The sequence below is a fragment of the Narcine bancroftii genome, chromosome 7 (assembly GCF_036971445.1).
Source record: "Narcine bancroftii isolate sNarBan1 chromosome 7, sNarBan1.hap1, whole genome shotgun sequence".
Classification (NCBI taxonomy): Eukaryota; Metazoa; Chordata; class Chondrichthyes; order Torpediniformes; family Narcinidae; genus Narcine; species Narcine bancroftii.
The window spans coordinates 38,210,173-38,229,073 of record NC_091475.1 but is presented as its reverse complement, the minus strand read 5'-3'; the positions used below and the strand labels follow the sequence as shown (position 1 = coordinate 38,229,073).

The 18,901-nt window shown below is 39.3% G+C and overlaps 1 protein-coding gene across 3 annotated transcripts in view; it reads right to left on the bottom strand.

Moving 5' to 3' along the window:
• nudt15 (nudix (nucleoside diphosphate linked moiety X)-type motif 15) overlaps positions 1–17,688 on the bottom strand; it is a 39,552-nt gene extending 21,864 nt beyond the window's left edge. Inside the window, exons 1-3 of one of the 3 annotated variants that reach the window (XM_069889687.1) lie at positions 17,456–17,688; positions 8,571–8,767; positions 1,052–1,121 (exon numbers count right to left, since the gene is read on the bottom strand). In XM_069889687.1, the coding sequence (XP_069745788.1) occupies positions 1,052–1,121; positions 8,571–8,767; positions 17,456–17,619 (431 nt within the window). In that variant the 5' untranslated portion in view covers positions 17,620–17,688. Of the gene's footprint in view, positions 1,122–8,570; positions 8,768–17,455 lie in introns of all 3 variants that reach the window. The other 2 variants (XM_069889689.1, XM_069889688.1) reach the window with 2 other exon arrangements.
• Between the last annotated feature and the right edge of the window lie 1,213 nt (positions 17,689–18,901).

Sequence of the window (18,901 nt, the reverse complement as noted above, 5' to 3'; positions counted from 1 at the left end):
CACTATTCATGTATTTACTTTTGGGAATATATTATAATTGATCTTTTATACATTTCTATGCAACAGCCCTGATACACACTTCTAAGAAGCCTGGAATTTGTGTCATGGTCTTGAACATAAAATATAATAGGACCTTTCAGACCTTTTGCCTGTTCCACCATTCAATAAAATCATTTATCTTGGTGTTACTTTCTTAGACTAACACACTATCCCTTAATTCCCTTAACACAAAGCATGGAGGAACCCATCTCCATGTTGCAACTGCCTACAGCAATATGGAGAAGGACTCCTTACCTACATCGTATGGCAAGGCAGAACTGCCAATGGTTTGATTGGACGCATGCATTATTTTTGTCATGAAAACATCTCAATTTTGGTTCTCACCTGAGTCCTCTGAGGAAATACAGATGCATGAACCCTGCTACAATTTGCAACACAACAGTGTCCAGTGAATCTTATGACAAAATGCATCCCATATTTTTTTCATCCTTTGCAATGCTGGTGTCTTAAGTGATGCAGAGGAATATCAGATTCAATTTTGGTCATTGCCATCATTTTGTTCTTTCTCTTACCCCCTTCCCTCCCCCACCCCCATTTCTATATGTGAGAATTCTTAAGCGAGAGGTAAAAATTTAAATCCATGAGAAGAATAAAGGCATAGACTATTTTCTTTTGAAACAAGCATAGAATTCAGAAAGAAAAGATCCAAAGGGACTTGGAAGTCCTAGTGCAAGATTTTCTAAAGGTTAACTTGCAGGTTTAGACAGTTGTACGGAAGGCAAATGTAATGTTATTATTTATTTCAAGAAGACTGGAATAGGGCAGCAATGATGATATTTAAAATATGAGAGTATACATCCAAAGATGGCTTCAGTGATACTGGTCACTGTGAAATTTATTATTTCCAATTCTTCACCATCAATTGGGATTCCACATTTCCTGCAGATACTTTGTTCAACATTAAATACAAATATTACTTTGATAACTATTGCCATACTGACAATTCCCCATCAAATTTTAGGGTTTCTCTTGAAATGGATGATAAACTTGCCTTGCACAAGCCAAAGGACAGAATAACTGATCTGCTGGTGGAAAGTCTTCCCATCTGATCCATTCCCAACCTATAATAAAAAGACAAGCAAATATGACATTCATTGCATAATATATTCCAACAGGTGGTTAATTGAATGTGAAGTACTGAGAAGGTAAAAAGTAAATCCAAGTTCATTGAAATAAATTTCCAACCAATCAGAAAATACAAACATACAAAACCTTTATACAAAGCTTGAGTCAGATTCAAGCTACTATAAATCTTGTATCCACTTGTAGAATCTCCATTTAGCTTCTGTCAACTGCATATCATGAACATCCCATCTACTCAAATCTGAGTTTCAGCTAATTTAAATCATGCAGTTCAATGATAGATGATGAGCTCATGAGTAATGATAGACTTCCCATTGTCTTTACAGCTTAGAATACATGCCCGCTTCAGCTGCATCTGGAGCATCTGGAGTCCTTACTTGAGAAAGTATATAAAAATCAATATTTAATATGAGGGGTAATTGGGTGGTACAGATTGGGTAAATTTCAGAATTGAAGGTTATCTTTTGAGGAAAGATTGAGTAGCCTGGGACTAACATCACTGGAGTTTAGATGGATGAGGGGAGACTTTAAAAGGACCTCTAACATTATAAAAGATATATATAAGGCAGAAGAAGGGAAGTTTTTCCACTGAAGTGAGACTAGAACTAGGGCATGTAGCCTCAAGATTGAGAAGAGTAGATTTAGGACAGACATAAGGATGAACTGCTTCTCTCCAAGAGTAGTGAATCTGGAATTCAATGCTCAAGGAAGCAGGAGAGGCTGTCTCACTGAATGTATTTAACATGGAGATAGATATGTTTTTGAAGAAGAGAAGAATTAAGATTTCTTTTCAATATTTTATTGGTTTTATCAAATAAATGTTCCATAGGTACATAACAATAAAATAAAGAATAACAAATCTTGTATAGCAATACAAATAGTAAAGACCTATGTTACATTAAAAAGAAAGATAAAAAGAAAAACACTATACTAAATATTGAATTCAATCCCCTCCCTTTGGAGGCTACCAACACAAACAGTCCACTAATAATAATTTAAAAAGGAAGGTAAACATTGGGTTCAAAAACCAAAAACTAGTTAATCTTACAAATTTTTTAAGTAATTAAGAAAACAACCCTATAAAGAAACAAAGTTAAGATTCATTTCAATAGTGGGACATCTAATTTTTTCCAAAGTCAGACATCATCAAGAGAGTTTTGATAGACTTCCCATTGCTGTTGCAGCTTAGAATACACGCACGTCACATCGGACATCATCTTTCCATCTCGTTAAAATGGCCCTTCTTGTGATAAGGGAGGTGAGGGCAGAAGAACATGTGGATAAGCGAAACTGAATCAACGGCCAACTCAGACATGATTTTACTGAATGGTGCAGCAGGCTTGACAGGCCAAATGGCCTACTTCTACTTCTTATGTAAGATTAGTATCTGTAAGAAAGCTTAAGCAAGTATGACCAACTCATGTAAGTATGGTTTTGAAACTTGAGCGCCCAGAAGCCAAATTCATCAGGTGAACCTACTTCCCATCCATTGAAGACATCAATGTGAGGCATTGCATCAAGATGACAGCTAACATCATAAAGGATCACCATCACCCAGGCAAGATAAGCACCAAATCTGCCTCCTTTTTTCCAGAGATATTGTTTTTTTTTAATATTTGGGCTTAGTGCCATTTAGGAGCAGAAGTTAACATAGCTGAGGGGTTCAAGCCCTTTCTTACTCTTAGAATATTTAAAAAAAATAAAAGCACCTTACACAATTTGAATTTAAGTCATGGATTTACAGTAAATTCAGCTGACTACTTGTCACATGACAAAAGCTTTCTGCAAGTACAGGTCATTAACATTCAAGTATCATTCAATATGATTATGGCTGGTTGTCCATTTCACACTTGTTCCCATCTTTTACCCATATCCCTTGACTATTTTAAGAAATGCAATTACTCCTTGTGGAATATATATAATGACCTAGCCTCCTCTGCCTTCGGTGGTGGAGAATTCCACAGGTTCACCACCTTCCTGGTAAGGAATTTCTCCCGACTTTTAAATGGCAGACCTCATATCTGTGAACCCTGATTCTGGATTCTCAACCATCAACAACAACTTGCCTTCACCTACTGTGTCTAATCCTTTTAGAATTGTAAAAGTTCCTGTGAGATCACTGTAATGGTGAGAACAAGTTCAAGAAGCAACTAGTCCTGGACACGTATAGTTAGCAAACAAGAGCCTTTATTTACATGTGGAATTCACAATAGGGAACACACTCACACATACATATAAAGCAATAACACACAAATAATGCATAATCGGACGCTGGTTAGTCACTGATAAACGCATCTATCAATAAATTACTGATAATCGCAACTCCCGATTGTGAAGCAAGGGTAAAACAAACAGTACCCGCTACCCATTTTACAACAAACATACACAGACAATTAGCAAAGGAACAAGTCTGGACACTATAGTCTTCCCCCGTGTGCATGCCACAAATAGCCCCCACCCTTTACTGGCATACACCTCACAACTGGTTCTCCAGTGTTGCCCACAGCTCACAACTTGGATTGAACCCCTCACAATTCGATGTCGAGTGTTACCCATGGCTCACAACTTGAATGGAGGTCAGGGATCATCTCATGGCCAAGAGAGAGAATTGCTCCACTTGATGGGCTTTATACTGCAGCTGGCTAGGGGGCTGGCTCACATGTGTCTGGAGATGGAGAGTTCGCTCAGGTGCACCCACGTGACCCTATGAGAACCAATTGTGTGGCACCCTCACCTGGGGTGGATATAACCTTAATCAGCAGGTGAGATTATTTCCGACCTATTTCCCACCAGATACGTCAGGTGACCTTCCGTACATCATCCACTATCATTCTTCTAAACTGCAGTACTTTGTAGATCTGGTCATCCTTGTCTCTTCTTATATATCTATCCTCTAATCCCAGAAATCAGTCTAATAAACTTTTGCTTCTCTCCTTTCAGGGCAACATTCTTTCTCAGATGAGACAAAAATTACGCAAAAGGCTCCAACTAAGGTGCTACCAGGGTTCTGTAGCAAGATACCTTTTGCTCGTTTTGCAGTCAATTCTTGTTGCAATAAAGGCAAACGCATAATTTTCTTTCTTTCCTGCACCTGGAAGCTTGCTTTCAGCAGGGATGTACAGGGATACCTAGTTACATCTCCCCATCTCTCAATCACTAAGCAAATGATCTATTGTATAGCCAATGAAGGTTACTTCACACTTATCCAAATTATACTCTATCTGCCACGCTCTTGTCCATTTAACTCTCAAACACATTGAAGCTCTTTGCATCTTCCTCCCCAGCTTTGTATCATCACATTTTGAAATATTACATTTGGTTCCCTCATCCAATTTGTTGAAATAGATTGTGAATAGCTGGGCCCAAAGCACTGATCCTTGCAGCAGCCCAGTTACTTCCTGCCACTTATTAAAAAGCCCTGTTTATTCCTATTCAATTTCCTGTTGATCAGCGAGTATTAGGTTTAAAGAAAAGTTAGAAAATGAAAGTAGGTAAAACAATAAGCAATCTAACAGTAATAGTTGTACAAGAATAATCTGTCTATTGAGATAGTTTATTAAATGAAACCATGGAAAAGAACCTCAGATTAATACAACATAAATGCTGTGCTATTTGGAGACTCCAGATCTCTTCCTTGGCTTGGACAAATACATGTACAGGATGTGTAATCAGCTGGTGGTTGTCTCTGGATTTTGGACCTTATGCAACAACTGATGCCATTACATTCCATCCAAGTAGCATGTTTTAGGAGGTGGTTACCCTGCAGATTAAGAGTGAAACCAAAAAGGATTTGGTGACTGCCGATAGACAAAACAAAAGCAAGTTAAGAAGCTCCCAGGGCTCTTGAAAGCATCTTGTTTTTGAGCTAATATTTGGTTCAATGTACTGATGATGTAGAAGTTTCTTGTGGGGAAAAAAGCCAAAGCCAAGACAATGGCACCTTTTGTGGTGTAACTGTAAAGGGATACTGGAGAATGAGTGAGCAATTTACAGGAGATTCTATAATCGAGGGAACATAGATATTTCTGTGGTTGCAGGAATGGTGTACTGCCTCCTTGGTGCCAGGAATATGCAGCTGCAGAGAAATGTGAAGGTAGAGAGTGGGTGATGAACAGTCAGAGGTTGTGGTCTGCATCAGTACTAACAATATAGGCAGAAAAAGGGATGAAATTGTGCTGGCATATTTTAATGAGCAAGAAAAGAGAATGAGAAGCATAACCTTGAAGATCATTACTATCTCTCCCCATGCCAAAATGTCCATTAAGTAGGTAAAAAGCCAAAACTTCAAGATGGGGCTGAAGAGATGAAGTAGGAGGGAGGGTGTTATATTCCCAAGGCAATGGGACTAGTTGGTGTTGTATCATGAACTGGGACAGCTAGGCTACAGTTAGTTGTTGTATGCAAATCCTCATTTTGACAGAGTGCTCCCAATTGCTCCAAGAGATACCCTATCAAATTTAACTTATTGAAAACTGGATTCAGTGATGGAGGGGTCTCAGGTGGAAGTCAAGATGTGTTATCCTCTTCTGGCGTAACATGGTCACACATGCTTCAGGATCATCTCCAGCACTCACTCATATGCTGGACACCTACCATTGTTGAGAATTGAGATGTTCTTTGCACCTCCTTTATATGGTTAATTGCTCATCATTTAACTTGGATGTTATTCAACTGCACAGTATTTATCCGATCCATTAATTGTAGGATCAAAAAACTCTGTGCAGAGTATGCTGTTTTTCTGTTTAGTATGCATGGAGCCTTGTATTTCGGTGTTACTGGTTGACACCTCATTTTAAAATTTGGCCACTGCAACCATTATGCCCTCCTTAAACCAGCATACATCCTCTGATTAGATTATAACTATTGAGAGAGGAATAGATTGGGCTTTGGGAGATTGTGGCAGAATACGGAATGTCCAATTTTGAGCTGTCAGATCTGTTTCTCAGCCCAGCTCATTTAGCACAAATGCAATGCCACACCACACTGTTAAATGTATCTTCAGTGTGAGGCACATGACAAGATAGACCAAAGCCAGTATGGTTTTCTTAAAGTTAAATCATACTTGACAAACCTGGTGGAATTCTACGAAGAAGTCACAAGCAGGTTAGATAAAGAAGATGCAGTGGATGTTGTCTATTTGGATTTTCAGAAGAGCTTTGACAAGGTTCTGCCCATGGAGATTAGAGCCCATGGTATATACAGGAAATATACTAGCATGGGTAGACCATTGACAAGAAGCAGAGAGTCGGAATACAGGGATCATGTTCTGGTTTGCTACCAGTTGCTAGTGATATTCCACAGAATTTGGTTTTAGGACCAATGATTTAGATTATGGAATGAATGGCTTTGTGGCCAAGATTGCAGATAATTCAAAGGCAGGTGGAGGAGCACATAGCGTTGAAGAAACATGAAGGCTCAGATTTCAGATTATTTTCAGAGTACACACATGGCATCACATACAACCCTGAGATCCTTTTTTCTGCGGGCAAGGCAGAATTACCACTTATTAGTAGTACAAAAAGAACTGTACACTGAGTTTGCATGTAAAAAATAAAGAACTGTAAACAGATAACAAATGTAAACAAACTGACTGCAGAAGGACTGATTAAGAGAATGGGCAGGGAAGTAGCAAATGAAATACAATGTTAGCATGTGTACAGCCAAGAAATTTAATGGGAAGAAAATTGAAAATTCCCAGATCCAAAGGCACCTGGGAGTCCTTGTGCAGGGATAGTCTGATGGTAAACTTGTAGATTGAGTTGGTGATGAGGAAGACAAATGCAATGCTGGCATTCATTTCATGAAGAATAGAAAATAAGAGCATGGATGTGATGTTGAGGCTTTATAAGGCACTGGTGATACCTCACTTAGAGTATTATGAACAGTTTTGGGCTGCTTGTTTAAGAATGGATGTGCTAACGCAAGAGAGGGCTCAGAGGAGGTCCACAAGGACGATTCCAGCACTCAAAGTGTTATCTTGTGAGGAATGTTTAATGGGTTTTAGGAGAATGAGGGGGGAATCTCATTGAAACATATCAAATGTTGAGAGGTATGAACAGAGTAGATGTAGAAAGGTTATTTCCCATGGTGGGAGAGTTTAGGACAAGAGGGCTCAACTTCAGGATTGAAGGGCATCCACTTAGAATAGAGATGCGGAGGCAAATCTTTCACCAGATGGTCGTGAATCTATGGAATTTGTTGCCACAGGCGGTTGTGAACGCCAAGTCATTGAGTGTGTTTAAGGCAGAGATTGATAGGTTCTTGATTAGCCAGGGGATCATAGGTTATAGGGTAAAGGCTAGGCTGTGGGGCTGAGTTGGAAAATGAATCAGCTCATGATTGAAAGGTGGGGCAGACTCAATGGTCTGAATAGCCTATTTCTGTTCCTATATCTTATGGTCTAACATGGATCTTTGTGCCACAATCACTCTACTAATGCTATCTTGAGGAGATACATCTTGAGAATGATGTCAGCGTCCATCTTCAGGGCTTAGCCAGTGATGATGAAATTGAGTCAGTCTGAGTGACTGAGTCAAGATCCACTGTGCTGTTACCTCCAGTGTTTCTTCTAAATGTTGCGCAATATGGATGTGCAGTAGTTTCCTTGCCCAGAATTGACTGTGTCTTTCTAAATGAAGGCTTACCATCCTTTAGAATTCATTGTCATAATTTCACTCCTCTGAAACAAAAATGACTGGCTTGTATGTATGGTTCATCGTTTTCCCTTTTTCAATGGAGGTTTTAGCAGTCTACCAATTTTGACATAATCCATGGAGCTAGAGAACATTGCAATATTGTCAGAGCCTCTTAATATTGTGGTCTTGCTTCTTGTAATAGCCAAGGAAACATTTCATCTGGGACCTGGTAATTTAGCCACTTCCAATGAGGGTAAGTCTCTCAATGCCTCCTAATTTATTATGTTCATTCTATCTAATATTTTGTATTTGTCCTCGTTAACCTATTACATTGATATCATTCTCCCTTGTTCATGAAGGTGATAGCAAAATACTCATCAAAAACCTTAGTTACCATACACAGACTTCCTTCTTAGTCCCAACAAAGTTATGAAGGCAGCTAAATTCTCAGAAATGCATTTCACATGGGGAAGTTAAATAATTTATTAAGCATTCCAATACTGAGAGGCAGAGGAGACTTCAGATGCACAAATCTGGAGCAAGAAGCAAAATGATGGAGAGGGTCAATGGATTGAACAGCACCTGTGAGAGGAAAAATAATTATTGATGTTTTGGGTCTAGGCCCTGCATCAGGACAGCCCGGGTGACTACCTGTACTGGCGCCAATGACAATATAAAGGGAAGGGAGAGTGAAATCAGAGAAATGGAATTTTAAGGGAAGACTTTGGAAGAGTTGAAGAGCAACTGAAGAGATTTATAGACACATTCCCAATGCTTTATGCAATAACTTACCTTCATTCTTTTGTGGTTCCAAATTCTTTGGCTCTGAATCATAGTCCATGTTTACTTCTCCCTGCATGAAAATTGTGATGTAATGATAATTTTCTTCTGACTTGATACCATTTACAACCGTGACGAAGTGCACATTCTTCAAATGAAGCCCTGTCTCTTCAAGAACCTCTCGTGTGGCACAATTTTCCCAACTTTCTCTGTTAAAAACAATCAATTTTAAAATTAGCATCCTCAATGGAACTTTAAGATTGTGCTCTGCAAATCTACCTCACAAATTTGCATGTATTATATCTTTCCATTATGTCTTTTCCTAAGAAATTAGATGACCAACTTCAAGTGTATGCCAGAATCATTTTCAAACAGGCTATTATCAAATGTCCACGACCTTAATTTCATGTTTAGCAATGCAGACATGGAAGTCTAAAATTTACTGAAAATTATTGAAATTTCAGTGTTTGAAAGTCAATGACTTCAATCAGAATTGCTGACTCTGGCCAGCAGGTTACACATAAAAACACAATGTTGAAAAAACTCAGCAGGTCAAACAGATTACTACATTCTGCCTGCATTTTGTCATACCTCGATGAAGGGCTTGAGCCCGAAACATTGGTTATGTATCTTTATCTTTCCAATTTAAAGTACACCATTTGACCTGCTGAGTTGCTCCAGCACTGTGTTTTTACTTCAATCAAGGCACTGCAGATGCTCATGTTTTACACCTAAATGTCTTCATTTTTATGAAGATCTCATAGTCAAGGGATTTACTTGAATGTTACCAAAACTGAAAGTCTTGGGTTATATGGAACAACTTTAAAAAAAGTTATTTCCTTGGCAACTGTGAAGCTAAGTGGATATTTGATAGATATGTTAAAATTCATTAATAAATAATGAGAAAGTACTTTCAAAGGCAGAAGGGTCAGCAAACCAAAGGTCACAAATTTAGAAAAACCACATTGTACAATGTTTGAAATATGAAATAAAAACAGAAAACGATGGAAATGCATAATTAATCATGCTACATCAGTGAAAGGAAGAAACAGAATTAGGTGTGTTTTAGGTTGATGAAACCTCAAAACATAAGTTTTGATGAAAAGGTCATTAAGATTCATAAACTCTCCATACATCTCTTCTGATGTTAGCTAAATATTTCCATCATGTTACAGTGCCAGCGATCGGAACCAGGGTTTGAATCCTGCGCTGTCAGTAAGGAGTTTGTACATTCTTCTCATGTTTGTGTTGGTTTACTCCCACTGTTCAAAATGTACTGGGGGTTAGACGTCAATTGAGAATAATTGGGCAGCATGAGCTCATTGGCTGAAAGTTCCTGTTACTGTGCTGTATGTCTAAATTTAAACATTTGAAGTTTTAAAGTAATTGTATAAAGTACCAAAGGAATCTTGGGAGTAAAAGTAGTAAGCTATGATCATCTGAATACTCTACCTGGGGGCAGATGCAATAGCTCAGAAAGGTTCTGCATAAATATGTGGGACTGGAAATATGCAAAGGACAATAGGGAAAGTTCAGAAAGAGAGACTAATTGGAGTGCTCATTCAAAGCTGTCATAGACAAAATCGCTGAATTACTGTATTTTTACATATATAACACACACGTTATATGCCTATTTCCTGCATTATATGTGTTTGCACTACACGAGAATATTTTTACATGTTGAAAGACAACGCACAATTTATAGCGGGTGTGGGAAAGATGTACTAGCAATTTATAATGAGTGTGGGAACGTTATAGTGAACATGAGAATATAATACTGGCAATGAAAGAACGCACACAATTTATAGCAGCCATGGGAAAGACACAATTTATAGCGAACGTGGGAATGTTATAGCCAGCATGAGAATGTAATAGCAGCAATGAAAGAATGCGCACAATTTATAAAGGGCAAATTTGGGAATATCTCTTTATACTGAATACTATGGTATTCCTATAAACAGGACATTCTGGCTAGGGCACTGTACCTTATCAATATTAATTGCCCAGATCCATCCTCGAGGGAGGAGATTAACATATCAAGTGATTTGAGATATTTGAATTAAAATTCTGCTTAACTCTGAAGCATGTCTTCAATCTAATTGATTCCTCTCCCCAAAGTTAATGTATTGCAGCAGGATATCCTCTATATAATGGGCAACTGACACCTCAAGGAAAAGTTGATTGGGTGTTAATTGCAGGAGATTAACTATGGCAGATATTGGTATGTTTTTCATAAATGCAAATTGTGAGATCACTACACCCTTGTGTTGTATGCATGTGCACATTATATGAAAGTATTTTTACACAATTAATTATTTTCTGCAAGTAATATGTAGTGTGTTATATTAGTGAAGATACGGCGACTCTTATCCTGCATTATTCACAATAATACAGTATTCTACTGAGAGCACCCAAGTCATTATGGAACGTACATTAATCAGGCGCAGTTATTTAGCTTAGGAATATTATTATTTTGTCAATAGCCAAATTTTCATGCTTTTTCACCTTTTCAGAACATTTACTTGCTACCAAGTTAATGTACTTCTTATGAGAAGGGTTCCCAAATCTTACTTTAACAGATGCAATCTTCTGAGAATTAAGGGATTCATTTACAGAAAGAATCTGCATCCAAATGATGCTCAGCTTTTCCTGCATATTAAAGGTTTGTAGCAAAAAGTATTTTCCTTGTGACAAAAAAACTTGCATTTAAGGGCATCAATAACAAATCTGAAACACAGAACCCATCTCATCAATTACAGGTTCAAGAGGCAGATGGTACATAATGTAGTCAGTCATAATGATTATTTGTTTGGGCCATTTTACAGCATTGCATTGTCCTCATTCTGTAGCTTCCAGTAATTTATCATCGATACTTAAAATACCAAAGGTTGCAATCCCTCAATTACTTCAGAGATTGCTCCACATTTTAAAGTAATCTTATGCTAACCCATAGATCATCTATCAGTTGGATTGAAGATGGTGGATTTAATATATCAGCCCTGTACAATTTCGCAATATCACTTTTTAAAAGGTGCCTTTCCTATGTATCTGTGGGTTTCATGTCCAAATGACAATAGCTTCCACATGGTTTACAACCATATAGAACTACAGCACAGAAAACAGGCCATTCGGTCCTTCTAGTCTGTGCTGAAACATCATTCCTCTAGTTCCATAACCCTCCAGACCACTCCCACCCATGTATCTATCCAATTTATTCTTAAAACGTAAGAGTGAACCCGCATTTACATTGTTCCAAACTCCCACCCCCTCTGAGTGAAGAAGTTCCCCCTAAACTTTCACTTTTCACCCTAAAGCCATGGCCTCTTTTATTTATCTCTCCCAATCTAAGTGGAACCTATTCACATTTACTCTGTCCTGTCCCCTCATAATTTTGTAAACCTCCATCAAATCTCCCCTCAGTCTTCTATGTTCTAAGGAATAAAGTCCCAACTTCTTTAATCTTTCCCTGTAACTCAACTCCTGAAGACCTGGCAACATCCTAGTAAATCTTCTCTGCACTCTTTCAATCTTACAGATATCTCTCCTGTAGCTTGGTAGCACACAATGCTCCAAACTTGGCCTCACCAATGTTTTTTATAACCTCACAATTATATCCCAACTCCTGTACTCAATACTTTGATTTATGAAGGCCAAGATTCCAAAATCTTTCTTTACAACCCTGTCTATATGTGAAGCCACTTTCAGGGAATTATGTATCTGTATCCCAGATCCCTTTGTTCCTCCACACTTCTCAGTGCCCTACCATTTTCTATATATGTCCTACCTTGGTTAGTCCTTCCAAACTGCAACACCTCACACTTGTACGCATTAAATTCCATCTTCCATTTTCTGGCCCACTTTTCCAGTCGGTCCAGATCCCTCTGCAAGCTTTGAAAACCTTTCTTGCTGATCTATTTTCCCACATTATCATCCAGATCACTGATATAGACAATAGAAACAATGGTCCCAACACTAATTCCTGAGGCACATCACTAATCACAGGCCTCCAGTCTGAGAAGCAATCATCCACTACCACTCTGTCTTCTCCCATTCAGCCAATTTCAAATCCATTTTACAACCCTCTCCATGGATATCTAGTGTCTGAACCTTCTGAGCTAACCTCCCATGTGGGACCTTGTCAAAAGCCTTTCGTTTTTTTACATTTTATTTATAGATACCATACAATCAATTACATTACATATATTTCATTCACAATTAATCATGCATGGCTTTTACTAGTTAAAAAGAATAGGAAAAAAGAAAAAGGAGAAGAAAAAGAAGCCCCCCCAAAACCACTCAATTCTACCAAAACCCTGAGAAAAAGAAAAAGAAATCCCCCCTTATTGGCGCTTAAGGATATAGCACCACCCCCCTCTTCACACAGGACGTGGCTCATTGCAACAACGAGCCCATGAACAGCTGACGATGGACTCCAACACCCTTTACTTCACAGGTATTACATCAAAACAAAATTAACAATTTACTAGTCCATTACCTCATTCCAAATAGGGATTACCTATTAAAAGGCAGAGTTCCCACAATATCTAATGGCTGTTATAATCTATAAAAATTTATTTTATCATCTGATAGTACAATTTCCATCATCGCTGGGTAACGTATCATAAACTTGCATCCCTTGCCCTCTTAATCTTTTTTCATAATTCTTGCTAAATAATTTTCAAATTCTCTATAAATTGACAAAACCATGAAGAAAACTTCCATTTGTCACTGAAATCAATCGTCTTGCTCAAATTCAATGATTTGATCTTACTTAAAGAATCCATTTTCCTTGGCCTTACACCATCTTGTCCAGCCAAAAGGCTGATTAAACATTGCTGTTCCAGCAACTCGACTCTCTAACGGGCCCTGGTCATCACTCCAGATCCAAAATTCTCTGAATCAAAGGCCCCTTTTCATATTTAAGAACAACACCTTCATCCGCTCCAGCAACAATAATTATTTTCTTCAAAGCCACATTATAAGAGTAAATGAACTAGTCTTATATTCTTCCTTCATATTTAATCTCTGTTAACTTCATTTAGATAATCATTAGCTCCTCCCAGGTGTTACTTCAATACAAAGCTTCTAAATTTACCAAGTCCACTTGCCTCATTCCGAATAATTTCCTCTCATTTACTTAGCCTATTAAAGAGCAAAGTCTCCACAAAATCTGATGCTTGTTTGCAATACATAAAAAATTTATTTTTGCCATTCGGTATTATAATCTTCTTCGTCATTGGATAACTTAATGTAAACCTATATCCCTTTTCCCAAAGACTTCTCTTAACTTCATTAAACTGTCTCCTCTTGGCCAACAACTACGTAGTAAAATCCCGATAAAATAAAAACTTCGAACCACGATATTCAAGTGGACTCTTCTTTATTCTTACTTTTTCCATTGGTAAGGCTAAAATCTTTTCCTTATCTCGATATTTTGAACCCTTAATTACTATAGAGCTGGGTTTCTCATCTGATTGCGGCTGGGATCTGAGGGCTCTGTTTTTTCAATTTCAATTGGGCCTTCAAATTCATTTACCCCCAGAATCTTCGGTATCCATCCTTGGAGAAACTGAATCATGTCATGTTTTTCTTCTCCTTCCTCCAAACCAACAATCTTAATATTGTTCCTCCTACTACAATTTTCCATCTTATCAATTTTTTCCTGAAATTATCTTCCTCTCATCAATTTCTTCCTTAACTTCAGACTCCAGATTCTTCTTTACATTTCCAACTTTCCGTCGAATTTTCATAACTTCCTGATTTTCTTCACCTTTCTGTTCTTGCACTTGCATCATATCTGTTGCATTTTTCTTTTATATTTTTATTCCCCCCATTAAAATGTTTATTTGTACTTGCATTGTCCATTTGGATCCGCGTTGTGCTTAATGTACTTTGTAATTCAAAATCAATATTGTTTTTATCCTTTTGCATAGCCTTGGATTTATATCTATTTTGTTTAACATCTTTATACACTGAAGTAACCATTGCAATCACTCATCTCACTCGAATTCGATAATCGTCCTTGCTTAAGGAATTTGTTTCCCTTGGTCCGGCGCAATCTTCCCCAACTGACAGGCTGGAATGACTTGCTGCTTCCCAGCAACTTAACTCTCTGTTGGGCCCTGGTCATCACTTCAGATCCAAGGATTCTCTGCACACTCTTCACTTCCAAGAACCACACTTTCATCTGCTTCAGCAACAACACTTCTTTTCTTCAAAGGCATTTTAACAGGCAAATGGACCATTTTTGTATTCTTCCTTTATCTTAATCTTTGTTTACTTCATTTAAACAATCATTTTCTTGTATTTTTCCAGGAGTGTTAGGATCCCACGTCCTATGTGTCACATGACTCCCCTGTCATAGGCCTTTCTAAAGTCAATGTAGACAACATCACAGCCTTTCCTTCTACTTTCTTGGTATCTTCCTCAAAAAAACTATAGGATTCGTTAAACACGATCTACCATGCACAAAGTCATGCCAACTCTCCTTAATCTGCCTTTGCCTGTCCAAATACTTGTATATCCTATCTCTCAGAACACCCTCCAATAATTTATCCACTACTGACACCCGGCTCACTGGGCTGTAATTTCCTGGTTTGTTTTTGGAGTCTTTTTTTAAGCCACAGAACATGAGGTACCCTCCAATCCTCTGGCTCCTTACCCGTGGCTAAAGACATTTTAAATATTCCTGCCAGGGCCCCTGTAATTTCTTCACTCATCTCCCTCAAAGTCAGAGGGAATATCATGTCAAGTCCGGGGGATTTATCTACCTTTATTTGCTGTAAGGCAGCAAGCACCTCCTTCTCTTTAATCTCTATATGTTCCATGGCACTACTGCTTGTTTCCCTTCTTTCCTTGTACACCATGAGTTTCCTGAGTATATACTGATGCAAAAAAAAACTGTTTATGATCTCCCCTATCTCATTAGGTTCCACACATAGATGACCACTCTGGTCTTCTAGGGGGCTAATTTTTCCCCTTACTATCTTTTTACTGTTAACATACTTGTAGAAAACCATCAGGTTTACTTTCACATTATCTGCCAAAGCAAGCTCATGTCTTCTTGATTTCCTTCTTAAGTAATCTCTTACATTTTCTATAATATTCTAGTACCTTATTTGCATCTTGTTGCCTATACCTGCTATATACCTCTCCCTTCCTCTTCACCAGATTGCTAATTTCCTTTGAAAACCAGATTCCCTTTACCTTATAGTGTCTGCTAACGGCAGCGCTACCAAAATGAGAGATGTTCACACAGCACGAGGTGAACCATTAACTGAACTTTATTTTGAATTCCTCATGCTGTTCTTAGATAGAAAGTGATGTCAATGCATCGCGGCGTCACTCACCACCCAGCGGCACGCAACATGGAAGCATCTCTGTCCCACAGGTAACATGTGTTGCCAACCACAGGCTTCTCCTCACAAGGGATGAGGGGCCCGCACCACCTTGTGTAGGACAACTGGGGTGTCAATTTAGCACATCTAACTGTGCCGTCGCTCAGTCGGCTATAGCCTGTTAATTTTGGCTTTAATCCTGACAGGAATGTGCACATTCTGCCCTCTCAAAATTTTGCCTTTGAAGGCCTTCCACAGACAACAGCTTATCTCAATCCTTTCTCATTTCCACAAAATTGGCCTTTCTCCAATTTCGAATCTCAACTCGAGGACCAGACATTTGATGATTGGCTGATTTTACAAAACAATAGATTTTAGCCTTTGTAAATTTATCCAATGCTACACACTTTAGTTGGATAAGGTCAACTATTTATTGAAACAACCCTATTTTGCTGGACTTTTCTTGATGTCTGGTATTGCCAAATACATCTGAACCACCAGAAAATTCATAAAGAATATAAATCAAAAGGAAATCTGCAGGTGCTGATAGTCCAAGAGCTGAAAAAAAAAATCACAGGTCAGACAGCATCTTGAGAAATTTATGTCTTTTATGTCTTTCAGAAGATTTTTCCTGAGCTAATTTTTTCCCCCGACAGACTTTTTTTGCTTCAGAAACAGAATATATTTGTACAGATGATAATTATAACTAACATTTAAAGAAGTTTGATGATAGTCATGCAAAACTGCCACATCTGGGAGTGGTTGGTTGGCTGGGGGGGGGGGGTGTGGTGAGAGAGAAACAAAAAACACAAGGAACCCAGAAGCTATGGTCCAAAGGAGAAAATGTGTCAATGCACAAAAGTACTGAAGAGTCTCAGTAGATCCCATGGGGTCAGTCGGAGGCAAAGATATATAATTAATGTTTTGGGTCTGTCTCCTCTTTTAAGATATGCTGCGGCGGTACGTGCTGAGTTTCTCCAGAACTTTTGTGTATTTACTACAGTCTGCAGATTTTCTGTCCAAAACTTGTCGGTCTTTCAGCCCACAGAGATGTCCTTGAGGAAATGTTGCCGAATGGCGCATTCCAGGCTGCAGGCGTACGTGCTGGAGGACACACTGAGGCTTGGTGCAGCCAACTCAAGGGTGCTGAGGAGAAGGACCACAGTCTCGAATCCTTCCACTATTGGGAGGGGTTGACACCAAGAGGAAGCCCTTAAAACAATAGCAGAGGCAATGTGTAAATGGAAATGAAGGTAACAATGCATAGTAACGGAAATAAGGGTAGGAAGTGACTTTAAACTGACTTTTTGTAATTTTTGTGAATAAAGTCCATTTTTTTAAAAAAAACTTTCTTTCACTCAAACTGCGTCATATTTTTTTAAACGTTGTGACCAGTCCTCCCAGAAACAATGCTGCTTAATTTCCTTTACACTGATTTTCCCACCGAATCAAGGATGAGTTCCACTACTTCGTTTCACAGTTTGTTCTGAAGACGTGAACATTATTTTGCCCACAGTAAATGAGGCCGGGGTTAAACGCGAGCTGCAGGGGAGGCCGTACCCGAACTCCAGGTGGCCCCCGGGGACTTGAAAAGTGCCCACACCGAACGAGCTCGAGCTCTTCCTCTTCCCGAGCAGGACACAGCCAGGCCAACGCAGGCTGGTCACAAAGGCGCCCACTCCCACGCCCGGCCTCCGCGGCGGACAACAATCTCCATGCTCCATCTCTCAAGGCAGGAAGAGGCGCTGGCACGAAGCGTCAACTCCAGAGAGCTGGGTGCGCGTGCGCGTGCGCCTGCGCGTACGGCGCCGCATTGCGCGTGCGCGTGCGCCTGCGCGTACGGCGCCGCATTGCGCGTGCGCCCGCGCAGAAGCGGATCCGATGGCGGCGGAGACCTGGGGTGAACTCGGAGAAGGGGACGAGAACCGCAGGCTGACATTACAGATAAATGGTGTAGTTTGTTTCTCTTTTGGTTGAATTGCCCTAAAAAAGGGTATAATTTTGTTTAAAAATCAAAAACTCCTGCTGTTTGACAGAAACCTCACCAAGTCGTGATAAAATGCAGTTTGGGTACAAAGGTAATTCAGTCGGGGTCACACATTCTGATCAAAGGCGAACAGAGAAAAATGGTGGGGGTTGGGGGTGGGGGGTGGGGGGGGGGGGTTGTGTCCTGTGGACGGGTAGTTAAGAACTAAATCTAACTGCTGGAATACTCCGCATGCCAGCCAGCATGTGTGGTGGGAGAGAAACAGCCGACGTTTCAAGTCTGAGACCCCATGAATGGGAAAATTCACAAGCTGTTGAGATCTGTACCTGCAGTTCCTATGGCATATATGAATCTGTGTAGAATATGCACACACACGCAGGAATCAACTGAAATGAACACAACAAACAACTTGTAAAACACGAAAGTGTGCAGACACGGGGGTTAAAGTAAAAGCACAATGGTGAGTTCCTCCAGCATTGTGTTTTCACAACACACAACTTGTCCATGCTGACCAGTGGGCACGCTTCCTGATTCACCCCATCGTCTAGCACTTGTTTCACGGCCTACTCCGTATATAGTTAGTAAAAAAATAAGCATGCTATTGAAATGTTGACAATTAATTAATTAAAAACTTCGAACATCAGTAAGAAGAAAGTGTGTATTGGCGAATTCAGTAACCACAAAGGGACTGGTCTTCCAAGGAAGACCTCCACTGCTGATGACAGAAAAATTCTCATCCTAATGAAAAAAAAAATCCCCAAACACATGTCCAACAGATAATAAACATTCTTCAGGAGGTCGGTGTGGATGTGTCAATGACTACTGTCTGCAGAAGACAGTCATACAGAGGCTACACTGCAAGATGCAAGTTAGCCACAGAAAGGATGACCAGATAATAGTTTGCCAAGAAGTATTTCAAAGAGCCTGCATAATTCTGGAAAAAGGTCTTTTGGATAGATGAAGCTAAGATTAACCTGTATCAGATTGATGATGAGCAAAATGTGAAGGTGCAAGGAAAC